The sequence below is a fragment of the Emiliania huxleyi genome, assembly GCF_000372725.1.
Source record: "Emiliania huxleyi CCMP1516 unplaced genomic scaffold EMIHUscaffold_32, whole genome shotgun sequence".
NCBI lineage: Eukaryota > Haptophyta > Isochrysidales > Noelaerhabdaceae > Emiliania > Emiliania huxleyi.
Genome location: NW_005199601.1, coordinates 334,168 through 358,585, shown reverse-complemented (window position 1 = coordinate 358,585; position 24,418 = coordinate 334,168). Strand labels below are relative to the sequence as shown.

The window sequence follows — 24,418 nt, the reverse complement described above, 5'->3', positions numbered from 1 at the left end:
GACTCTTCGTGCCTCGCCCGGGAGATCGGAGCGTTCGGACCGGCCGATCGCGATCGTCATGCATGCAATGAAATGAGACATCGATCACGTGTTGTGCCCCCGCGCGTGTATGGACACATGTGCATGCACATCCACATGCACATGCATGTGCATGCAATACTCGGCACCCCGTGATCTGTGTTCATGCGACTCTCACTTCTTGCCAAAGTGCGGTGACAGACCAAGAATCTTACTCCTATCCAGTGGATGAGGCGGCGACGGCTCGGGCGCCAGTGGCGCGGCTGGCGACGCGGGAGGCGGCGAGGGAGGTGGCGGCGAACGGTTCGGGCGGTGACAGCGGAGGCGTGTTCGGGAGGGGCCGCTGCCACCACGGGGGTGGTGACGCCCACGGGGGTGGTGACGCCGCGGGGGGCCGAGGCGGGCTTGGTGGGAGCGGCGGCTTTGAAGGCGGCGGCGGGGAGGGCGGGGAGGGGTCGGAGGCCGGCGGCGGCGGCGACGGCTTCGGTTGCGGGGATAGCGGCGGCGGCGGCCCGGCCGGTGGCGGCGTGGATGGCGCGGGCAACGACGGTGGTTCGGGAGGGTGCGGCTGCCACCACGGGGGTGGTGGCGCCGCTGGTGGTGGCGGCGTCGCTGGTGGTGGTGGCGCCAGAGGGGGCGGCAGCGGCGGCGGACGAGGTGGCGGCGTTGGCGGCGGAGACGGTACGAGCGGTGGGGGCGTGACTGGTGGCGACAGAGGCGGCGGCAGCGACGGCGGCGTGATTGGTGGCGGCGGCGTTGGCGGCGGCGGGGGCGGCGCGGCTAGAGGCGAGGGCGAGAGCGGCGGCATGCCGGACGGCGGCGGAGGCGTGGGCGGCGAGGGCGGCGAGGGCGGGGGGAAGATACAGTGGTGCTCCACGGCGCCGTCGACGCACTGCTGCCAGGAGGCGCCCCTCTCGTGCTTGCAGATGTAGAAGACGGTCCCGTCCGAGTGGTACGCGCTCTCGCAGAGAGCGGCGTCGCGGTCGCGCGCCGGCTCCTCGCAGCGGGCCTGCGGGGGCGAGAGAGGAGGAGGTCGAGAGGACTCTGAGAGGGTGTCGAGGGGGCTAGTGAGTGACGGGCCTGCGGAGGCGAGAGTGACCGCAGGTTGACCCTGCCGATCAGGGAGGCGCAGCCGACCATCTAACAAGGAGGAGGGGAGGGAGGAAGGGTGGAGCGTGCGAGATGGAGAAAGGAGGACCGTCGTGAGCGAGGCTCGCTCTCGCACCGGAAGCGATGCCCTGGCGGCCCTCGCAGCCTTTGCTGCTTCAAGCCTTGCTCTTGCCGCAACCGGTGGAGAGGGCGGCGGCAGGTGCATCCACCAGAGTATCGCCGGGTACGCCCCCCCTACTGCCGGTGGCGGCGCTGGCGTCAGCCCGTGGAGCGTCGTCGCTGCTGGCGGTGGCGGATGCGGTGACAGCCAGTAGAGCCCTACGGGCGGCGGCGGCGGCGGCGGCGGCGGCGGTGGCGGCGTCAGCTGCACTTGTGGGGCCGGCATCGCCATCTTGATGTAGCACTCGGATCCAAATAATGGGGTGGCGCGGAGCACGTCGGACGAGTACGACTTGCAAAGTGTGTACTTTGTCAAGCGCGAGTGCTCAAACGCTTTGCACCACACTCCGCTGCCGCACAGCCTGGCGCACACGTCGAGCGGCACGTTCCAGCGCGACGTCGGGCTGGAGCCGCCGTGCGAGTGACAGCCGCCGCCGGGACGGGGCCTGGCCCAGAAGTATCCGCCCACGAGCTCCATCTCGGGTGTTTTCCGACGACACAGGGTGAGACGGGGTCGTTGTTACGCGTCACCGACCTTTTTTTTAGACGCTCGCGCCGGCCCGCGGCGCCTCCCGCTGACGCTTCTTCGCGCTCGATGTGGCACTCGAGAGCAGGCTGCGCATCGACGCGAGCTGCGCGGGCGGCGGCGGCGCGGGCGGTGGCGGCGGCGCCGCCGCCGCCGCCGCACCGCCGCCCTTGGCCTTGGCCTTCGGCGGCCCGCCCTCGGCTGGCAACACGCAGAACCAGCTGCTGCCCAAGAAGATCGAGGCCTTGGCGGGGCAGCGCGTCGTCGCTGTGTCGGCTGGAGGCGGCCACAGCCTCGCCCTCACCGCCGACGGCAGTATCTGGAGCTGGGGCAATGGAGTCTATGGCCGGTTGGGCCACGGCGACCAGCAGCACCAGCTGCTGCCGAAGAAGATCGAGGCCTTGGCTGGCCAGCGCGTCATCGCTGTGTCGACCGGAGGCAACCACAACCTCGCCCTTACCGCCGACGGCGCCGTCTGGAGCTGGGGCGGTGGAGGCTTTGGCATGCTGGGCCACGGCGACCATCAGGACCAGCTGCTGCCCAAGAAGTTAGAGGCGTTTGCTGACCAGCGTGTCGTCGCTGTGACGGCTGAAGGCTTCCACAGCCTCGCCATCACCGCCGACGGCGCCGGCTGGAGCTGGGGCAGTGGAGTCTCTGGCAAGCTGGGCCACGGCGACCAGCAGTACCAGCTGCTGCCGAAGAAGATCGTGGCCTTCACTGGGCAGCGCGTCGTCGCTGTCTCGGCTGGAAACTTCCACAGCCTCGCCCTCACCGCCGACGGCGGCGTCTGGAGCTGGGGCGATGGAGAGGATGGCACGCTGGGCCACGGCGACGAGCAGATGCAGCTGCTGCCCAAAAAGGTCGAGGCCTTGGCTGACAAGCGCGTCGTCGCTGTGTCGGCTGGAGCCATCCACAGCACCGCCCTCACCGCCGACGGCGCCGTCTTCACGTGGGGCAGGGGCGAACACGGCTGCCTAGGCCACGGAGAGGACCTGTCGAACCACAGTTGCTGCCCAAGAAGATCGAGGCGTGGGCACCAGGAGCGGGGCGGTAATGTGAAGGGACAAGGCGGTGCGCGCCGGGCCGCGGGCGAGCCCGCCTGCCCGCCGCGTCGAAGAAAACCCGCAAAGTTGAACTAGGTCAGGTAGTGAACATCGCTCGCGCGGCGAAAAATAAACGCGCGGCTCCGTCGAGGACCGGGCGCGAAATATGAATAAAAATAAAAATTGTTACGTGATAAAAAATAGAGTTCGGGGGCCCCAATGCCCGCAACCCGATCCCGATCATCTGGCCCGCTGGCACACTGAAAGAAAGACCACCGGTGAGTTGACGACACACTCCCAGACGCCCGCCGATGAAGCCGGGTAGTGTGTATGGAGGAATGGTAACGAGCGAGGACGCCTCTCCGGATTGGTTGAACCCGGGCATCGTCGGTGGGAAGAGGGAGGACACCCCCCCCCCTATCCCTCAGTTCAATCCCCGAGAGGAGAGGCAGAGCCTCTGGCGCGGTGAGACCACCCGTAAGCTCTCAAGGCCGCACCCGCACCCCCCCTCTTCAGTTCAGATCACAAGCGGCGGCGGCGCGCGCGCACACACAATCACAAAGACGCTGCCCCCTCACACCCCGCACCGCACATCACACACCCCTCGTGGCCGTTCTTCAGTCTGCCGCCAGGGCGCGCTGCACCGGGCCGACCTGCGGCCGTCGCTACGAGCGGCGGGGCTCAACGCGGGGCAGCGCGCCGACGACGTCGAATGCGCCGCCGAATTCTAGGGTACCCAACTCTGGGCCGGCGCGGGGGCCCCAGAGGGTGTCCATGCGGGGGGGAGATGGGGTCCCATGGCCCGCCGCAGGCGCCGATTTTTTCGGGATTTTTTTTCTTTTTTTCATAGAAATCCTTTAGTTTTGAGCTTAGCCTTCGATGTTATGAAACAACGCAAGGCGGACATGGCATATCGCTCTCGGGCCCACAGTTTTACGCTGCATTTGGACTGTGGCTTGCGTGGGTCCTAGCGATCTATCTGGGTCCTATGGGGCGCCCCTCGCTGGCTTGCATCCTGGCTGCGCAGGTGGTGCTCTTCCTGACTTTGGTTTTGACGTTGATGCGAATAGACTTTGTTGAATCCTCCAAGCAGCAGGCGTGTGGATGGTTTGCTCCGAATCTCACCGCCGGCGCTGTAGTCGAGAGCATGCCCGTATGGCTTCAGCAACAAAATCTAACGCCAGACGCGGAGATTCACTCGCTCCTCAGCCTCTGTGCATCAGTTGAGACCTTTGTGAACTGGCCCCTCATTTGGGAATTGAGGTGGGCCTTTGTGCCAGCATTGTCGGTGAGCGTCTGCTGCACCGTCCAGCTTTTCCAGTTCACTTTGCGATGCATGCGCGAGGAAGAGGAGGAGGAGGAGGAGGAAAGCGAGGGGAGAGGGAGCCCAGAGCCTACTCATGGCGTGCCGGTTGAGCGCGGTTCGCCTCTGCTTGACAACCCCAACATCCGCTTTGACATCGTGCACGGCCGACGAGAGCCTCTCCATCACCGCGTCCGCGTTCAATCTTACACTCCAGACCATGCGCTGCGCGCTACCCCCCCCCCCCCCCCCCCGCACACAGCTCACTCGAGGCCGACGGCGACTTTGGCGGCGGCGCGGCGGCGCGGCAGCGCGGCGGCGCATCCAACTAACTCGCAACTTTGGCGACCTCATTTCTTATCATTCATGAATTTTTCTAACTCAGCTTTTGTCATCGTCAAACCTGCCCTATCCAATAACGAGGAACTCTTATCATTCATGAATTTTTCTAACTCAGCTTTTGTCAGCGTTTCAGTACCAGTGTTTGTGTTTGGCTGGAGAAACACATACCTCTTTATCGTTCGAGTTCCTTCCAGTTCCTTGCAGCCGCCCTCTGCTGGGGGACATTGATGGAGGTACAGTTCCTCACTATATTTCTCTCCGAGCTCTTCTCTTCCATGTAGCGGGAAAACTCGACCAATAAACTCCGCAATTTGCTCGCGTTCCATATCAGATCTCAACTTAAAGAGAGTGTCATATAACATCTCTGCAAGAGTTCCGACGACGCCCCGTCCGGCACGCTCCCCCCTCCACTCGGCTATTGCCGCACGAGCGCCCTCAGCGGCGGAATTTTTCCCTCGCGCTTCCTTGGGCCCCCGGCAACGCCGACGGACTTCCCGTCCCCCCACCTGCGCCGCAATCACCGCCGTGATTGTCGGCGCCGCGCCCCTTGGCATGTCCCGCGTGCCCGCCCGCCAAGGCTGGTGCCAAGGCCAACTCAACTGCCAAGGCTGGTGCCAGGGCCAAATCAACTGCCTGGCTGGTGCCAAGGCTCAAAGGCTCTCCTCTCTCTCTGCTCGCTCCGCCCTCTCCCTCCCTCCCTCCAGATTGTCTCCGGTGGTCCCCATCCGAGGCGATTGCGAGGGCATTCCGGAGGTAATCATCGGCGCCATCGACCGTGATATGCCTCGTCCCGCAGCCCTCATGCACTAAGTGCATGCATGCAGTCATAATATGTAGGCCTTCGGGCGGCAAGAAACCCAAGGGTGAACCAAAGGAGGGCCAACAAGGGCCGACAACCCAAAGCGGCCAGCCCCGGCCCACACTGTAACCGGGAAAATGCCCTTCCCCTCCTCCGCCCCCGTCGATGCCGTGCTCACGACTGCATACGGCGACGACGCCGGCCTCCACGGCCTCAGCACCGCGGGCCACAACGCGGCATTGACACCGGCAGAGGTTTTGCTCGAGGAGGCGGAGCGGCACGACTTTCAATACGGCGAGGTGCTCCCCGCGGGCGTGCGCAAGGCTCTCGGCGAAGCGCACCTCGACGCGCAAAGCGGTCGCTCGCTGGTGGAGCTCGGTGCGGGGACAGGCAAGGTCGCGCTGCAGGCGTTCCTCGAATGCCCCAGCCTGCTACGCGTCACCGCGGTGGAGCTGGCCGCGGCGCGCTACCGAGTGGGCGAGGCGGCGCTGCTGCGGCTCTGTGAACGGATTCCCGAGCGCTTTTCGCTGCTGGCGCACGCACCGGGCGCATGCGTGCGGATCAGCGAGCGACCTCCCGCGGCCGACACGAGTGCGCATCAGCGCGAGGGCTCCTCACGAGAGCTGGAGCTCTCCGTCGGCGATGTGTTTGAGCTGGGAGCGGCGGCGCGAGCCGCGCTCGCCGAGGCAGACGTGGTCTTCTTCGAGGTCTGCTTGCCTCGCACCGCCGAGGCGGCGGCGCGCGGCCTGGCGCTGCTGCGCTCGACCAAGGCCGGCAGCCGCGTCCTCTCCTACGAGGCGCTCGAGGCGCTCGAGGAGGAGGCGGCGGGCGGGAGCACGGCGCGCGCGCCGTGCCGGCTGCGGGGGCCGGAGCAAGCAAGCCAGCGCGGCGTGACCCTGCGGCCTCGTGCCGCTGTAGGTGTGCAGCCCAAGGGCGCACCCGCGGGTCTGCGTCGGGGACGACGGCGTCGCGGCGCACGCTGCGCACAGGCCGAGCGCGCAAAACCCGTTTGTGCGCAGGCCCGCCAACGCCTCGCTCGGCGACACGTTCGCCGCGTCGTGGGCGCCGGAGGAGGGCTACCACTTTCACTGCTACACACACGGGGGAGGGCGAGTAACCAGTAACCCCCTCCCGCGTAAATGAATAAAAATAAAAACACACATACCTCTGTACTGTGAGATGGGGGTAAAAAGGAACGTTATGAACAGACCCCCGCCCGTGCGGCGATCGCTTTGTGCAGGGTTCTTTGTTAGAGTTTTGTGTAAAATAGTTAGAGGCTGCGCAGGCCGGCCCGTCGCTGCATGTTTGCATAAAAACGCCCCGCGCGGGGCCCTGTCTCACGTGCCGCAAAATATGTGTCACACACGGCGGCTTCTGCCACCTCTCGATTGGTTCCACTTTCTACGCACACCTACCGGGGAAGGGGCGCTTGGGAGCGGGGGCGGGGGCGGGGGCGGGGGCGGGGGCGGGGGCGCGCAGCGCGCGCGCGTGTGCGCAACAGAGGGTGTAGGGGTGGGGAAGACGGCGAGGAGGGAGCGGCGGCGGCGGCGGCGGCGGCAGCGCGCGCGCGGCGCGCGCGACGGAGGGGCGGAGCAGCGACCGCTGGCGCGGTCGCTGCTCCGTCTTGTGCCAGAGACGCGCGCTCTGCCAGAGCGCGCGTCAGGCAAGGGTGGGCAAGTGTGGCGGCGCGGGACGCGCGGCGGCGGCGGCGAGCAGCCGAGCGCTCCGTGCGCGGTGAGGCGGTCGGGCGAGGGCGCGGCGGGTGACGGGGCAAGGGAGCAGCCCACACCCGGCCGTCGCTTTGAGCGAGGTCGAAGGAACGCCTGCGCAGGCGCCGCAGGGCGGTCAGTTGTGGGGCGAGGCGGTGCCGGCCGCGGGCCGGGTGCAAGGCGCCGGCCTCGGCGCCGCCTCGGCGCGCCGCACGGGCGCGGCGAGCCTCTGATCGGGCCTTCGATATTAGCTGCGTGAGGGCACTCGACAGTAGCTCGAGCGGAACGTAGATCTAGAGCTCTATGAAATCCTCCTCCTCCTCGATAAAGGACCGGGAGCCGTTGTGGCCACGCGCGTGTGCTTCACCTGCTGTGCGTGCTGCGTGCGCCGAGTGTTTGTCGTCGCACGCGTCGCGCTGCGGCATGAAATGGAAGTCATTTGGTGAGCTCCACTTGGTGGCGGCGCGAGCCTCGAGCGCAGTCACAAACTCCGCGAAGGAGGCATTCGTCCAACCATTCGCATCGTGCGGCCGCACGCGCTGCAGCTCGCGAAAGTCGCGCGACATCCGGAACGCGCGCATGATCTGTATGTACGAAGAGACCACGCGGTCAAAAGGTGAGCGAATAAGCTTGATGCATGTCCAGCCCGAGTCTGGCGTGCAGACAACGGTGCAGCTCGCCCGGCGGTGCTCGCTCATCTTGGAGAGCACCTGTTCTCGAAACGCATGGAGGTTGCACACGGGCACAATCTCAGCGGCGACCGATGTCTGCGACTCATAGCGCGCTTTGCAGGAGGTGGATGGAGGAGAAGTTCACGGCTGCGTCCAGCTGCCCCCACGCACGCGCAGTGCTAGCTGTGTGGCTAGGGTGGCTCCTCCCTTGGGAGTCGCCAGCAGGAGCAGACGCTGCGGCCAGCTCGCGAGCGCGATGCCGTGGCGTTGCGGCAGCTTCTCGCACGATTAACCCTCCTACGCAGATACGACAAGCGCCGGGCGACGACGGCTTACCGCCTCCCGGTCCCCCTCGGCACACCTCCGCTGCTCAATGTTTGACGGCTCGAACCCGTGAAGCTTCCCCGTGCGCGGGTTACCCCGCACACGGGTCAGCCTGCCAGCCACGTATCCACGCAAGCGTGGTCCGCGTGCATGGCATACAGGCGTCCGCCAGACAGCGCAGAGGCTAGGCGACCGGGGAAGGACTAGCTCAAGGGCAACACAGCGTCACCAGCCGTTGGCGCGCAGAACGAGTCTGCGGCCCCCGGTTGGGACGAGTGCGCGACGCGGACGAACCGCTCAATGTGGCCGGCAGCTCGCGCTGCCGGCGGGGTTGGTTGGGGAGAACCGGCACGGGGATGGCCGGCCTCCCCGGAGGGGTCGCCCCCTGGAGGGGCCCCAAAGGGCCCCCCGGGGGGGCGGGGTCCCCCGCCCCGAGGGGCGGGGGCGGGTCCTTCCGTGTCGCTCCCCTCGTCGGGAGTGTCCGTCGGGATGGTGTTGTCCGCCCACTCGGCAGCGTTTAAATAGGCCTTTAACCCTGGTAGGTGGATTGTCCAAAATACGTCAGCCTCGCACGCCTAGCGCTACCTAGGTAGGTCTGACACCCGACCGCCCCCCCCTCCCTAATAATATTAACCGGTCAGAGTACATTTTGGCCGGCTAATGTTAGGGAGGGGAGGCCGAAAAACGCATATTTTTGTCCACCTACCAGGGTTAATCAGCTGGACCGAATTTTACCAAGTTGGACGCCGTTGGACGTATCCAGTGTTCACTGTCTACGTGTAGCGACGGGCGCTGCGCGATAGCTGCTTTGTGGGTCCCGTGAGCCATGCCGGCTACTGTCCACCATCGATACACGGAGAACCGCTCGCACGAGTCAGCCCAGAGGCGATCGATGGGCGGGAGAGGCCTCTGGCACGGACATACAGCTCGGGCCCGACGGACGGCGCGAGGGGGCGATCTCGCGCGGTCCAACTTTGGCCTGTGTGAGGGCGTGAACAGGGGAAAAGTCGCCCTGGTTTTCTTTTTTACTATGTAAAGGCAGGCTTCGCAGAGGGGAAATCTGTACTCTCTTCTGTACTTTGAGGACGGGTACTTACAATATATAACGTCCCCAAAGTACAGCAAAGAGTACAAAAATTCTTCGAGGTTCACCTCGGAAGCCCTGATAAATGAATTCTTGGAGGTCCACCTTCAAGCCCTGATAAATGAAAAACCCGTGCCGCGGCCGGCGCCCATGCCGAGACCGCTAACTCGAGCGAGCCCAAGCAGCGCCGGACGCTCCTCTCCACCGTGATGCTCCTCGCCATCATCGTCACCACGACGTGGCTGCGGACGGGCGTCGCCCACGACATCGTGCGCCCGCTCTCCAACGTCGCCGAGATCCCTGCCTCGCCTGCCAGGAGCGGCGTCAAGCTCATCGCTGGGCAGGTGCGCGGGTAGAGCTCTCCACCATACTCTGCCGCGATCCCGGCTGCTGCGAGCACGGCGCCGCCCGGTGCGCGCGACATGACCCCTGCCGTTCCCGCGCACGCCGGTCGCCGAGGAGCACGTGGAATGCCAATGCGAAAACACGACGAATGTGCGCGCGCCTGCCGCCGCCATGCAGCCCTGCCCCTCCCCGCCGTCGATTTCGTCGCCGTCCGTGCGCGCGCCGCCGTTCACTCCGCCGCCGCCGTCGCCCCCACTTCCGCCGCCCCCGTTTTGCGCCTCGCCGCCGCCGCCGTTCTCCTTTTTCCCGCCGCCCGCGCTTCCCTCAGTCGCGCGCGCGTGCGGCTCGCCTGCGTCGCTGCCGCCCCCCCTCTGGCCGCCGCTCCCCTCACAGCCTCGTACAAGGGTGCCGCCGTCGGCGCCACAGCCTTGGCTCGCCCAAACGGTGACCCTCCCCCATCCCCCTCGGTTCGCCCCACCTTCTTCAGAACCAAATCCTCACCCCCCCCCCCCCACTGCGCCCCGAATCAGGTGCCATCGCCACGTTTCCGTCGGATGAATTATGTGGAATCGTACCCCTCGGTGGTTTCCAAACCTATTCAAAAATGGACGCTTACAGAAATCGGCAAAAATTCAACCGTCACAACAACATCATTGCGAGAGACGATGGTCCGGACATCGGCGATATCGACTTCTCGACATCTTCGTCAAAGGCTGAAGACGAGGGTGTGAGTGACTCCGATACTGAGGAAGAGGAAGAGGCGGGGTTCAGTGAGCAGGAGGGTGGTGGGAATGACGCTGATGGGGATGACTGGGAGTTGCAGGTCGACTGGGAAATGGCTGCTGGTGGCGAATCAGAGTGCGACGAACCCTGCCCTTCGGATTGTGAATTGGACCAATCCGATAAACCTCCTTTTCCCGGAGTGGTTCGATCCCACAAGGTCGTCGCAAGCATCTTGTCACATGAGCTGCGCTCATCTGTCGTCAAGGATGCCGCCCTTCTGATCGCACGTATCCTCCTCATTGTGGCGGTGGCCGCGCGTGTTCCATGGCTCAAATGGTACGCGTTCACGGCCGCGGAAAACGTCTTTCGGATTGTGTCCGTGGTGAGCATGCTCACGCTAGCTACACCGTCGATGGCGGGGATTCTCGCCTTTGTCTCCTTCGGTTTTGCCTTGATCGGTTTCAAGCAGGGAGCAGTCGTTTTCAAGCTTGCGGCATGGCTGCTGGTTGTTCAGAGCAACAGCGATCGCCCGTGGATGAGCATCAACGCGGAGTTTACTTATCTGCTGATCGCGAAGTTGGCGCTTTACGAGCTGCACCGGCTTGTTGCAGCCGTGGCTCGCCGGGTGAAGGTCCTTTGCCTGCCGTCCTCCCCTCCCCACTCTCCTACCCCTCTCTCCCTCTCGATCTGACAAACACATACACACGATATACTGGGCTAGCCACGTAGCCGCACGCATAATTGTCACGTTTTAAATCGCGGCGCGTAGCGATGTTTTGTCTTTTGAGAAGTGATGTAGTGTCGAGTAAGTGATGTAGTGTTGACACTCGGGCAAGATGCACTAGCGACGAGCCACTAACTGATAGTGGCTCGTCGATAGTGCGTCAGGTCGTACCGGGACGCGGGAGGCGGGGCGGAAGCGATTGGCGCGCCAGCGCTTCATGCGCGCGCAATGAGACGCCGCTGCGCTTCACGGCGGCCTGGCCCGCGCGGCGCACTCGCGCTACGCCTACGGAGCCCGTCGCTGGGCGGCGCGGGCCAGGGGGGCGAACACCTAGACGCCGCCACACAACCAGCCGGGCGAGGAGCGAGCAACCCCGCCGCCGCCGAGCGACGCGACACGCGCGCGCGCGAATCCGAACGAAATGTGATGCGCCGGGCGATCCCGGCGCGCCGCGCACGCCTCGCGCCGAGGGGGCCCGCGGCGGGGCGGCGGCGGCGGCGGAGCCGCGGCGCCGAAGCCTATGGAAAATCCGCCCGCGACTTGGGTCGGCGCGGAAGCAGAACCCCGCGCCGCCATGTGTGCTAGGCGGTGAGCCAGTGTAGAGGTGGTCCTGGGGCGAGGGGGGCGAGTGGGGCAGTGGCCGGTGTCTACCGCGGTAGCGTCAGAGCACGGACTAGCTGGCACTCCGGGGGCCCGCGGGGTCTGAGTATGGCGATCTGTGTGGATGTGCGGGTAGGGAGGGCTAGTTCTAGGTGTGGCCTAGCCCTCCGACCAGGTCTGACCGTGCCGCAAAAAGGCGGTCATGTATTCGCACGCGGGGTCGGGGTTCCGCCGGTGTCTACCGCGGCTGAGGCAGAGGCGGCGTGGCTGGTGCTCCGGAGACTCCAGGGGTCGAACGGCGTCGAGATGAGCACAGCGCTGGCTAGGAGGGCGAGGGGGGGGTGTGATCACGCTGCTCGCGGAGCGGCGGTGGCCAGCGGTGAGCTAGTCGGACAGGGGGGGGTCCCGGGTTTGGCAGCTCCGGCGGGTCTCTCGCGCGGGTGAGCCGGGGGGGGAGCGGGGCGAGTGCGAACGGAAAGCCTTGTCGTGCTACTGAGGCCGTGCCGCCGGCCGGAGGGCGAGCCCTGGGTGTGATCTCGAGGTGCGCCGAGCGGTGGGCCGAGGGTGGGAGGTGTGCGGCCGCGGTCGGGCCCGGTGTGTCGTCTCCGGCGGACCAGCCACGCGCAAAGCGTCGTCTACTAGCGCGCCTTGGGCGGGGAAACCCGGCCGCACCGCCGCCGCGACGGCACGCCCGGCACGGCGGGCTCGCCGCACGAAGCGAAGCACCGGCGGGGCGGCGGCGGCGGCGGAGCCGCGCCGCCGAGGCCTAAAAGAGGTGCGCCCGCGCCTTGGGTCGGTCAGACGCGCGCAAAGCGACGTCTACTAGTAGCCCGGAGGAGCGACTCGCGCCAGCGCCGCTACGCAGCACGGCGGCCTGGCCCGCGCGGCGCGCTCGCCCCGCACCTAGGGAGGCGCCGGCGGAGCGGCGCTGGCGGAGAGAGGCGCCGCCTGCATATTCGACCGAGACTCGGGTCACGGCCGCGAGAGCGACGGGGCTGGTTGACGGCCGCCGGCGACCTACCACGGCGCTGCACGCCTTAGAAACGCCGCCGAGAGCCGCCGCCGGCTGCGTCGCGACTGCCGCCGCGCGGCTCGCGGCGGAGGACCCAGCATCTCCGCTCGGCGCCGCCTATATACTCGACCGAGACTCGGGTCACGGCCGCGAGAGCGACGGGGCTGGTTGACGGCCGCCGGCGACCTACCACGGCGCTGCACGCCTTAGAAACGCCGCCGAGAGCCGCCGCCGGCTGCCTCGCGACTGCCGCCGCGCGGCTCGCGGCGGAGGACCCAGCATCTCCGCTCGGCGCCGCCTATATACTCGACCGAGACTCGGGTCACGGCCGCGAGAGCGACGGGGCTGGTTGACGGCCGCCGGCGACCTAGCACGGCGCTGCACGCCGCAGAAACGCCGCCGAGAGCCGCCGCCGGCTGCGTCGCGACTACTGAGCCCGCGCGCCGCGCGCGGGCGAGGGGAGCGGCGACGGGGCGGTGGGCGACGAGCCGCAGCAGCTGCGCCTAAAAATGAGGTGGCGGCGGGAACTAGAGCGTCATCTGCTGCCGTGCGGGCAAGCGATCACCGCCCTCGAGCGCGCCGCGGCAGTAGTCCGTCCGAACCAACGCGACAGCTCGGACCGCGCGCCGTGCTCGCGCGGCGGTGAGGGGGGTGGCGGTGGGCGGTGCCGGCGGCGAGCCGCAGCAGCGCAACGGCAACGCAAAGGCAGCGGCCTGAGAGCGCCGGAGAGGAGGCGCTCAAGAGGTGGCGCACCTCAACAGCGCTCCTCCGGAGCAATCGATTCGGAGACCTCGCCGCCGCCTCGCCGCGCGGCTGAGCCGGCACAACCTTCGGGCCTTCAGGTCTCCACAGCGCCGCCCGCCACAGCGCCGCCCGCCACAGCTTATCAAACCTTGCAAACAACTTATCCACATGCTCTCGAACCAAAATACACAATTCATCATCAGTTGCGGAAGGCTCGAGTTGTGCTCTGATACAGACTACCCAACCCACAGGGCCAGGTTGCAGCAGGCAGCCTGATCGATCGAAATAAATACAAGCCGGCAAAGCCGGCGGTCGCAGCCGTGCTCTAGAGAGATATCGCAGTCTCAGGTGAGCTTCCAGGTTGAGCCGGTGCAGAGTGTGCCGGAGCAGCCGGCGCCGAAGAATAATCGTATCCCCAAGTGCCCCACGCCCCGTATTCGAACTCCTCGGCCTCGGCGGCAACCTCGTCTTGTGCCTCATCCGCCCTCTGCATCGAGTCTGCCGAATTGTCGCTCTCCGCTGCCGGTGCTGGCGTGTCTCCTAGGTAGCTGTTGAGAGCTTGCACAAACTCATCGAGTGAATGCACGACGACAAACACAGCACCCGCCCGAACCAACCGTGTGCGCCACTCCTGTTGGCGCGGTTGCAGCCGAGCACCGGGTACTTTCACCTCGACTGCCAAGCCGATCTCGTTGAAGGCTCCTCGCCAGTGCACGAAAACATCTGGGTAGCCGCTCGAGCTCCCGGTTGTTCGGAGTGCGTTCCATCGTATGGCGCCAAGGCGACCGCCGCCAAGGAAGGCGCCATTGACAGAACCCACAAAGGGCATGTCAGGCCGGTGTTCGCGCAAAAAGTGAGCGATTGCCTTCTGTATCTCATGCTCGCGGCGATGCCGAGAACGCGTCATGTTGAGCACGGCGCGACTGTTATGACTTTACGTACAAAAAAGTTTGTTTTAGAATCGCGAGTGTTCAGTGAGATCAATCGAATAAGTACACTATAGTCCCGGTGACCACCCGCAATCATTCGAGGCGATTTGCAACGCTTTTACTGCATTTTTTGAAAAAACCCACCCTATATGAGATACCAAGCTTGGGTATTTCAATTGCGGCTGTAAGGTCACTGTAAGGTCAATTGAAATACCTGGCTGGGGTATATCGATTCGGGGCGGATATTTTTCACTATAATAGTTTTCCTTAACTTATTTCGCCCCCCTTTGCCCCCCCAACCAGTAGAGGTTGAAACACAACTTTTTTGCTTTATGAGGTGCAATATGAGGTGTGGATGGAGCGCTAATGAGTCACTAGGAGCGCCGTTCGAGGGGGCCGATAGGCGTGACACGGCTCAAATTTGGGTTAAAAACTTCGTATTTTTGGCCTTGAAATGGCAAATTTTTCTTCGGGGGGGCTCTGCCCCCCCGAACCCCCCCGCTGGGGGGGGCAAAGCCCCCCCCAGACCCCCCCCCTACCTACACTGGAGTGGGGTGGTTTACAGGGTTGAGAAGATATACGCTCTAGGAATCGACCCTATCCAGTGCTCAAGTGCTCAAAAGACCTGCAAAGCCCTGGGAGCCCTCCCCTTACTATTTTGCGTGCCGCGCCGCGCGCGCGCGCGCCGCGCCTATACCGGAAACTCGAGCGAGCCCAAACAGGGCCGTGCCGCTCTCTCCACCGTGATGCTCCTCGCCATCACGGCAGGCACCCCGAGCTCGCAACGCCCTTCACGACTGGGAGGGCCAGGGAGCGCACGTGCTTCGATCGCCGGGGGCACCATGGAGGGTGCGCCTGCGCCACGGAAGCACTCCGGGCGGCGTATGCGATGTGGGGGGAGGGCCGGGGAGATGCTGCCTCGGCCATGTTTCTGGACTTTGCAAGACCAAAGGTACTGCCGCCAAGGGAAGCGCGGCCACCATTGGTCCAGTCGGGGCTGGGCAAATCGATGCCAAGCTTGTCAACGTTCCGTGCGTGACTGTCTGACTTTGGAGGCGAGCGCTGATGTGCGGCTCGCTCTGCAGCCTCCCGGTTCGATTCCACATAAATCCGAGACGGTGATGGATGCGTCGTGCGGTGGTCTCATGCCCAGTGAGGTAGTGCATCTGGCCACTCCTGATCCTGCTGAACAAGCTCCTCTTGTAGCTCGATCGGTCACACCGCCATCGCCGTCGGGGAGAGGGGGGACGACACTGCCTCGGTCGGCAGCGTGCACCTCGATCCTGTACCGTGTTTGTTATGACCCCCCCCCCCCCATGAACACACCAGTGAGGGAGGGCGAGACGATCGAGGGGTCCCGTACCATGCGGAATCGACCCTATCCAGTGCTCAAGTGCTCAAGAGGAGTGTGCGGGGCTAGCCGTCGCCCACCCTTGGCGTCTGCCTCTTCCTATCTCTCTTCGCAGCCTTGTTATTGAGAAGAAAATGGCGAGACGATCGTGGGGTCCCGTACCACGCGGAATCGACCCTATCCAGTGCTCAAGTGCTCAAGAAGAAAATACCGCAGTCCCTCCCCGATTTCAGGATGGCTGTGAAATAGGGAGCAAGCTGCCTGGACGGAGGCAAGGCCAAGTGTCTCGCCCAAAGAGATCGAGGGACATGTCGTCACTTTGCGACGAGGTGCTAAGCACCGACGAGCTCCTAGGCGTCATCCTCGGCACGCTCCTGCGCGAGGATGCGCTGCGCCGCTGCAAGTGCGCTCGCCTCGTGTGCAAGCGCTGGAAGGATGAGCTGGCACGCGCCGCAAAGACGCCGCCGCGTGGCTGGAAGAGCTTCACCAAGAACTGCGTCTACCTGCGTGGCCGGGTGGAGTCACTGCCGGATGAGGCCGAGGCCGACCCGGGTTCGCGGTGGATGCGGGCCATCTACGAGCAGGGGCTGAACGGCCTGCTCGACAGCCGCTTGCCGCATGTGCATGTGCATGCGTCCTGCGCCGCGCTCGTGGCGCACCACAAGGCGATGCGCCTGAGGGGGCTCTACGTCGTGCTGGCCCCCGCCGAGGCTCACCAATGCTGGCTCGCGGCATTCGCGCGCGACGGCATCTCGGCATTCGCCAACGGCGGCCGGCCCGAGCAGCGCTACGCAGGATTTGCCAGTCTCGGGCACCGGGTTGCCCAAGGACAGTCGATCGAGGTCGTCGTCTCCACGTACTCCATGGCCGCCACCGACATATGGTTCATCCTGCAGTTCCGCCCAAAGTACGTCTTTTTCGAGGGCGGCCTCAGCCAGCCCAAGCAGTACGCGTCGAGGCTCGCACCGCTGCTCCTCGCCTCGCCGCACCTCGCAGAGCCGCCGAACGGCGTCCTGATTGACGACGCCAGCCTGCTGCAGCACCACTCCAGGAGCATGGAGCTCATCCGCTTCAGCATGGATCGGTTCATCAAAATCTAGCAGCAGGAGGAGGAGAGGCGCGGTGAGGCGAGAGCGGGGGGCGGCTCGGACGCAACCTCCGAGTCGGACTCGGTCGCCTCGGAGGAGGAGGACACGGAGCAAGCCGTGGCCGCCGCGCCGTCGCGGCCGCCCTTGTTTGACTCGCCGACGGAGTTCGGCGCTGGAGCGCTCCTGTCGCTCCTGCAGGGCGGCCGCGTCTCGAGTCTCTTGAGGCTGCTTGGGTGGGCGGTGTACACGGAGCGAGGCGTGTGAAGAAGGCCGTGGCGGCGCCGCCGGCTTAGGCTGTGGCGGCGCCGGTGGCGAAGCCGGCGTCGGCGCCAGCGACGTGTTCAAACGACAAAACCGCGCGTCGCTTTTCCGAACGCCGCTGTGCCATAGCCTGGAAACCATTTTCTGAGCAGCTCGGAGCTCGACGTCGAGCTCTGGGGTGGGCAGGGCCAGGGGCTTTACCGTAGCTGCCCCGTTTTGGTCTCGAGTTTGGATCTCACACGTGCGACCGCTGGAAACAAGTCAAGAGTCTAGACATCACGCCCTCCACGCGGCTCTATAGAAGTAGAACGCCCGAGCAAGAAAAAAGCAAAAGAAAAAGGAATCGCGCCGCCCGCGCGGTCGCCCAACGCCCAACCACGCCAGGGCCCCGTCGAGATCGTCGTCGCCGCGACATCGAGACCTCCGGTGATCTCGGGTGATCTCGGGTGATCTCCGGTGATCTCCGGCGGGTCGGGCGGCGTCGATCTCCGAGAGGGAGTCGAGTCTAGCGTTCCTCAAGATGACGCACTACTCAACTCAACCCTACGCCCGCATCGATGTGGGAGGCAAGGCCACCCGTCGATGCGACCTGCTACCAAGCGGTGGGGCAGGAGATTGGAGGGGCCCCTTGCAGAGGTGGCGCGAACAGCTTCAGCTTTTCTCGCCCGCTCTGCTGAGGGCGAGGCGCCGAGCTTCGGTTCCAAGCTTCCAACGCTGCAGCACTCTCCCTCTATTCACAGCAGAGAGGCGACGCGTCCTCACGCGCGTCCTCGTCCCCACCTGCTCTGCTTCAACGTGCTGCCATGGACCAGCGCGCCTCGCGCCATGATTCAATCGCCCCCACCCGCCCTCTTCCTGGCGATATTCATGGCTCAGAGCTGATTGAGCTCTCTTGTTCATGGATCTCGGTGGAGAGACGACTTGAGGAGACGACTAGTCTCACTCCCCCGCTTTCGTCACGCAGCGTGTTCTGTTCATGTGTGTCGTGATGCTTCGCCAGCGCTCACCCACAGACTTTGCGCAAGCCACGGCTCGCAGCACCCGCGCCACATGGCCCGCCCGCCTTGTCACACGAGCACCTCGCCAGCACACACTCCCGCCCGCACCGCACCAGCGCCCCTGTCACCTGATCTCGACTTGCCGCGTGCCGCGCAGGACGAGGAGGACGCGACATATGACCAACACGGTCGCCGCGACGCTCGCGCTCATTGCGCTCGTCGTCGGTCCCGCGCGTGCTGTTCAGCCGCAACGGATGATTATGCACGAAGGGCTGCTGCTGGGCAAGCTGAGCGCCCTGCCACCATGGCTGTCGGCGCTCGGCGTCTCCCTGGTCGGTCACGAAAAGGCGCAGCACATGGTGCGGAGCATGTCAAAGGTGACGGCCATCAGCACGCTGGGCGTCACGGTGAATGTGACGGCTCTTGCCAAGGACGACACCATCGGGCGCCTCCAGAAAGAGTTTGCAAACCGCCGTGACGCTTGGGGACGCGATTGTGGGGAATGTGACGACTATGGACTTCGCCATCTCACCTCGCCCATGCCTCTCATCCTTGACGTCGGCGGAAACATTGGCTTCATCTCCTCTCTCATCGCACGTGTGCACCCCCAGTCGCAAGTCATCGCCTTCGAGCCCTCACCAGTCACCTACTTCATCCTCCGCATCAACTTCTGGCTCAACGGCGTCCATGTGCTAACAACGGAAGAGCTCCAGGGGCGCCCGAAGATCGGAGGCGTATACCCAGTCTTTGGCGGGTTGGGAGCCAGTCGGGCGCCGTTCGAGTGGCTCGAGGTGGCAGGCAATGCGCTCGCTCAGAGCCAGAACGTGAACATCAGCTTCGGCAAGTCAGGCGAGGTGCCCGTCTACCATTGGGAGAGTTTCATGGAGTTGCATGGCCTCACGTCTCGTACCTTCGACTTGGTCAAACTCGATTGTGAATGCTGCGAGTATTTCCTGGTGCCGCAGGTTAGCAAGTGGATCACGAACAGATCATTGGTCAAGCGCCTCGCAGGCGAGTTGCATGGCCCATGCCATGCGGTCGGCGAGACGGAAACGCTGTCTCTCCTCCGCTCCCGAGGGTGCCAATTCCATTCTCGGAATTTCCTTGCAACGGACAAGGAGAGGATCGCGATGGCGAGACTTGAGAAACAGATCAACAGGCTTGAGAAACATGCTCATGAGCTTCCGACGGGCGCAACGGCGCAAGGAAGGGACACACGGGAGAGGTTGGCGGAGTTCCAGCGACGGGTGGCCACGGGAAATTTCCATGGGACGGCGGATCTCGCCCTATTTTGCCATGGGGACACTGGCTACTTGCCCCCTCCTTAAAGTCGAGCTTCACAGGATGCCTCATCCGGGTGAGCGGCGCTGCAAAGTGCTCGGCAGGAGCATGTGTGTTAAGCACACTCCCTTCGGAGCGCGCTGTGGTGCGCTACAGTACTCTGGTGCCTCTGGGCGCAATGGGGCCTTTATTTATGGGGGGAGGGGGGGGAAGAGCCCGGACGCCCGTGTGTGCACGGACACACATGCACACCCACACCCGCACATTATGCCTGTGCCCACACAACTCAAGCCGTCGTGAACCCTCTTGGTCGTGGGCGGGCTGCACGGGAGGCTGGAAGGAATGCCAGTGTGTGCCGGCACCAACTTGATTCCCGGATCGGCGTCTCCCCCTCCCCCTATGTGCCGCCACCCCCCTCCAATCCGTAATTCCGTAAAATCGCGCGAAAAGCGCCCTAATCGAGCTGAAGAGCGGCCCCCAGCCGCATGGGAGCGTGCCCCAGCTAGCAGGAGGCGTTAGACGTACTTTTCGGAAGGACTTTCGGCCGACGTCCGTTCCCTTGGACACGTCGACAAATGGCACCGACGCAGCTCAGCATTGTGCTGGAGCGCCTGCTCAACGAACTCGGAATAGCCAACCTCAGTATGTTCGAGGCTGTGCTCATGCACGATACAGGCGCGGTGCTCGACGCGATCCGAAGCACCGCTGCAGCCGCAGAGGCTGGTGCGGCGGTTTATGCCAGCTCGGCCACGAGCAATGTTGTTGTGTGCCGAAGCAGCACTGCTACCGCTGGCGCAATCTCTGTTCAGCACGAGGGCAGCATCTCCCGCACTCTCGTCAGCACAGACGCGCAAACCACGCTAAAGGGCTGCCTCGGGTGGTGTTGCCTTATTTCGAGTGGAGGACCTTGGGGGCGATTTGTGGGGGTTGCAATTCGAGGAGGCGACACGCATGTGCCGCTCAGCTTACCACGTGAGCAAGTGTGGCCCTCTGCTCTTGCGGATCAACCAGACGCTCACCCCTACGACCATGCTCACCTTTGCAGACACGCCAGGGATTTGGGGATGGGGCTCGCCCGCAAGCCATGCATTCTCTTGCGCTGGAAGCTGCTCCCCCCCCTCGGCCAACCGCGCGTTCAACGCATGCACCCCGCCAAGCTCCAATCATCGGCATGGATGATGCAAACGACACCACCAAAACTCCCCGACTACGACACGCCCCGCAATTTTTCGAACCCTCTAACAGGGTTTGAGACTATCATGCTTCCGGGCGAGCGATTCGTAGTCGAAGGCGTCACGTGGCACGAAGCAGCCGCCCAAAATTACACGACGGTCACGTTGCGCCAACAAGCATGCTTCCACGGCAAGATGGCATAAGACCGTCAGGAGGTGCCTCGAGACGGGAGGCGAAGCCGCAGCCCCGCCCAGCCGCCCTCGAAGAGGCGGTGAGCAGCGAGTCGACCGGCGGCGGCGGGGACCTGCTGCGGCGTGTCGAGATCGGCTGGAGGCCAGCCTCGGCGCGGCGATCGAGGGTAGCCTCGAGGAGCGGGTCGGCGCCATCGAGCGCTTGATCGAGTCAGAGGCAGGAGAGGCGCCGGAACTGCCAGACACCGAGGCGCTTGCAGCCATCTCACTAGCGGACGCCGGCCTCGACACGGGGCGGCCGGCTGCCCCCGAGTCCACGAGGATACATTGGCTTGCCAATATGCATCCAAAGTTCCACGCAGCTCCTCGTTCGTCACGTCTATCCTTTCGCAGTATCTCGCGAATGCCGTCCGCGGCGCTTGCTGGGGTGTTATTGCGTTCGGATCCGCCTTCGTTCCCGCCGTGTACCCCAGCGCCTTGCGGTGGCTCCTGTATGAGTCCCATATGACCATGTAAATAATAAATAAAACGGACGCATCCTAGGAGATGGGTAAAAAGGAACAGGTCCCCGCCCGTGCGATCTTTGTGCAGGATTCTTTGTTATGACCATGTGATTTCTTTGCCTTCCCTTGACTTTTTCTCTCGGTCTGCAAACAGCCTGAGGACCATCACCTGTGTGCGGCCGCCTTGCCTAATTGTATCTCCTCGTAGCGTACGAAGTGTGCGTCGCGCCCGTGTGCCTTGCGTCTCAAACGGTTTTCGTTTTGAAATAAGCTCGTCAGGTCGTAAAGGAGTAGTCCGAGCAGTCTCTCCGTTCTTTTATGTCTTGTGTGAGCTGCCTCTGCGAGTCACAACGCGAAAACAAGACACAAGCCGACACGCCGCACAGACATAGCGACTCTCTACTGTGCCCTTCACGACGACTCGGGCACAGCAGGCGCACCCTCCGCTGGCGGCGCGTCATCATCCGCCTGGGTCGATGGCGGCGCAAGCTCCGCCGACGAAGCCTCGGGCGGCGGTATTGCTGCGAGCGGCGCTGCTGCGGGCGGTGCAGGCTCCTCTGCCGGTGCGGGCGGCTCGGTCGGCGACGGCTCGGTCGGCGGCGGCTCGGTCGTTGACACTGGCGCTGGCGGCGGGTCCGCTGGCGGCGGGTCCGCTGGCGGCGGGTCCGCTGGCGGCGGGTCCGCGGGTGGCGGGTCCGCGGGTGGCGGGTCCGCGGGCGGCGGGTCTGCGGGCGGCGGCGCTGCGGGCAGCGGGGCTGCGGGCGGAGGCGCGGGCGGAGGCGCCGCCACCACTGCCGCCGGCGCGCCCCTGGTGTGCTCGATCTTTTTCACCTTGACTTCGCCGCCGACCAGCTCGTAGACGTAGATGACGGCCTGGGGGGGCGGCGCCGGGGTCTTCTCGCGCGAGGCGTGTGCACAGCAAGGGCCGGGGGGAGCGGGGGCGTCCGCGCCTGCGCGCCCTGCAAGTCCATCAGCACAAATGAGGGAGTCGCAGTTTCGCCCAGACCGAGCGTGGGGGTGAAGGCCCCTGGTGAGAGGTTGGGTGGGGTGTGCAGGTGCGCCGCGCCGCGCGCGAGGCCTGGTCGGACCGGGGGGGGGGGGGGGGGCAGCGTCCAGCACGCACCGGTCGCAGACCCGGGGTTGATAAAGAGCTTGCCCTCGTACCTGAATTGCGCACTCGCGCTGTGAGAACAGCCCGCGACAGCCAGGCGGGGCGGAGCGCTCGCACTCGTAGGTGGCAAAGCGATGGGTGTGGCCCGAGATGAGGACATCGGCGTCGAGCTGGCGCTGCATGGCCCCGAGCGACTCCGCGTCGCCCCAGGGCACGAGCTGGTGACCGTGGACGACTCCAACCTTGAAGTCCCCGACAGTGACCAGCTTGGTCTCTGGCAGCGAGTCGGCGACCCCGGGCAGCGAGACGGCGTCATCAAAGTCGCCACGCACGCAGTGCACCTCCGAGGCGAGCGTGCGCAGGTAGTCGAGCGTCGGCTTGTCTGCGATGTTGCCCGTGCACAGGATGCACGAAATCTTGCCGGGCACGAGCAGCGCCTTGAACTTGTCGGGCAGCTTGGGCGCGCGGTGCGGGATGTGCAGGTCGCCGAGCACGAGCACGAGCACCTGGGACGAATTGGGGCGGTGAGCGATGGGGGCCATGGGCCGGCAAACGGGCCAAAGTCACCATATCTGGCGCGCTCCGCGTTCCCAGCTGGCCTTTGCAGCACTTGCAGCACCTGCCGGCACAAGACTCTCGATCCTATCACCCCGCCCCCGCCCCCGCCCCCGCCGCCGGCGTGGCCGTCACCACTCCGACCTACGCGGAGCCTGGGGGGCCCGGAACCGCCCAGTCGGAGGCTAGGGTACCCGGGGGAGGGGCCCGAGGGGGGGATGGTGCCGTGGGGAGACATCGATCGGTGTCAGCCCGCCGACCGCAAGGCCGGGATCGGAGGGCCCCGGGTGAGGCCTGGAGTCAACTGTCGGAGGAGGTGAGAGTCGAGCTGACTCGGCCTCTGCGAGTGGAGTCGGGTCGTGCGAGCCCACCGGGGGTAGACCCGTCGCGGCGTCGGCTGGACCGCCGTGATTTTACGACAAGAGGGACCGCGCCTTCCCGAGCTTAGTGAGTGAGGAGCAGGGGAGGGCGAGCCGAGAACGATAGAGAGGCCACGGGTGCGGGCGCGACTCGCTGACCAGGGAGAGCCGGCCCGACCTCCCGTAGAGGGGTGGCGACGAGACATGATGCCGCCGCCCTCACCCGGGGAGTCGGGCTCGAGATCGCCGGAGGCGGAGTCAACAGGATCAAGCAGAGAAGACGAGACGGCGGCGGGGCCGCAGCCGAAAAAGGCTAGTAGGGGAGGTCGGGCCCCGCGCCCGCCGTACAACCATCGAGATGGAGCCGAGCAGGAGGGCCCGGCGCACAACCCCTTGTTCAAGAGTTCAACTCACCCTCCACACCCCGTAGGCCGTAGCACTAGCCCTAGAGCCGTAGCCGTCGTGTAGCAAGCTTAATCCCGCCTTAAAGAGGTACGAGATATTTATACAGGAGAGGCTAGTGCCATTTCACTCTGACACGCTAATCTTGAAAACGTCTCCAACGGAGCTCCGTGTTGCCTCCAGCGCCCTCCCCCGCGCTCCCTGCGGCCATGGCCGATGATCCTAGGAAGAGAGGTCATCTGGCTACCGCGAGAGCGACCAAACTCGTCGACATCGTCCGATGATGGTGCCGCAAAGTCAGCCTTCGGAGGCTATCGTGGGGTCGAGCCGGCAGTAGCCGTGACATGTGGTTCCACCACCCCTCGTAGGCTTTGCCTCTGACCGCCACCGTTCCCAGACTGCCTAATGGGATGGAAAGGAAGGCTCGGCGAGCGTATAGAAGCGTGCTCGACCTCGTCGTGGCAGCCTGCATGGCAGCGCTGGCGGGCGAGATGAGCGTCATGCCACCTGACCCGAGACGGGTCGCAGGCGTCGTACCGAGCGCGTCGAGACCGTGTCCTGATGTGATCTGCACGGGTGAGTCACGTCGGCGTCAAAGGAGCGACGTGCGACCTGTCAGAGCTTGATCTCCGATCTCAGCGGCGTCGAGTCGTCTCCGGCGCGCGACAAAGGTACATCCACAGGACGCGCAGAGGCAGCTGAGATCGGTGATCGGGCTCTGACAGGTCGCACGTCGCTCCTTTGACGCCGACGTGACTCACCCGTGCAGATCACATCAGGACACGGTCTCGACGCGCTCGGTACGACGCCTGCGACCCGTCTCGGGTCAGGTGGCATGACGCTCATCTCGCCCGCCAGCGCTGCCATGCAGGCTGCCACGACGAGGTCGAGCACGCTTCTATACGCTCGCCGAGCCTTCCTTTCCATCCCATTAGGCAGTCTGGGAACGGTGGCGGTCAGAGGCAAAGCCTACGAGGGGT

The 24,418-nt window shown here is 64.9% G+C and overlaps 6 protein-coding genes across 6 annotated transcripts; 4 read left to right on the top strand and 2 right to left on the bottom strand.

Annotated features, from left to right (window-relative positions):
• The first annotated feature begins 5,394 nt into the window (after positions 1–5,394).
• On the top strand, positions 5,395–6,580 carry EMIHUDRAFT_435671 (hypothetical protein). Its single transcript, XM_005774049.1, has 2 exons — positions 5,395–6,139; positions 6,219–6,580. Exons 1-2 carry the CDS (start codon positions 5,438–5,440, stop codon positions 6,441–6,443), a joined length of 927 nt encoding a protein of 308 aa, XP_005774106.1. The 5' UTR covers positions 5,395–5,437; the 3' UTR covers positions 6,444–6,580.
• Positions 6,581–13,561: 6,981 nt separating this feature from the next.
• On the bottom strand, positions 13,562–14,065 carry EMIHUDRAFT_207676 (hypothetical protein; the record flags this gene model as incomplete). Its single annotated transcript, XM_005774048.1, has 1 exon — positions 13,562–14,065. The coding sequence occupies one exon, from the start codon at positions 14,063–14,065 to the stop codon at positions 13,562–13,564; it is 504 nt and encodes a 167-aa protein (XP_005774105.1).
• Positions 14,066–15,824: 1,759 nt separating this feature from the next.
• EMIHUDRAFT_101516 (hypothetical protein) lies at positions 15,825–16,616 on the top strand (the record flags this gene model as incomplete). Its single annotated transcript, XM_005774047.1, has 1 exon — positions 15,825–16,616. One exon carries the CDS (start codon positions 15,825–15,827, stop codon positions 16,614–16,616), a length of 792 nt encoding a protein of 263 aa, XP_005774104.1.
• Positions 16,617–18,039: 1,423 nt separating this feature from the next.
• On the top strand, positions 18,040–19,191 carry EMIHUDRAFT_207674 (hypothetical protein; the record flags this gene model as incomplete). Its single annotated transcript, XM_005774046.1, has 1 exon — positions 18,040–19,191. One exon carries the CDS (start codon positions 18,040–18,042, stop codon positions 19,189–19,191), a length of 1,152 nt encoding a protein of 383 aa, XP_005774103.1.
• A 528-nt stretch (positions 19,192–19,719) lies between these two features.
• Positions 19,720–21,024, top strand: EMIHUDRAFT_207673 (hypothetical protein; the record flags this gene model as incomplete). The annotated part of the gene is made up of 4 exons (XM_005774045.1): positions 19,720–20,116; positions 20,390–20,475; positions 20,651–20,820; positions 20,871–21,024. The coding sequence occupies 4 exons, from the start codon at positions 19,720–19,722 to the stop codon at positions 21,022–21,024; spliced, it is 807 nt and encodes a 268-aa protein (XP_005774102.1).
• Positions 21,025–21,308: 284 nt separating this feature from the next.
• On the bottom strand, positions 21,309–22,716 carry VPS29 (vacuolar protein sorting protein 29). The gene is given in 6 exon segments (XM_005774044.1): positions 21,309–21,755; positions 21,771–21,884; positions 21,962–22,038; positions 22,135–22,175; positions 22,240–22,628; positions 22,690–22,716. The coding sequence occupies 6 exon segments, from the start codon at positions 22,690–22,692 to the stop codon at positions 21,423–21,425; spliced, it is 957 nt and encodes a 318-aa protein (XP_005774101.1). The 5' UTR covers positions 22,693–22,716; the 3' UTR covers positions 21,309–21,422.
• Between the last annotated feature and the right edge of the window lie 1,702 nt (positions 22,717–24,418).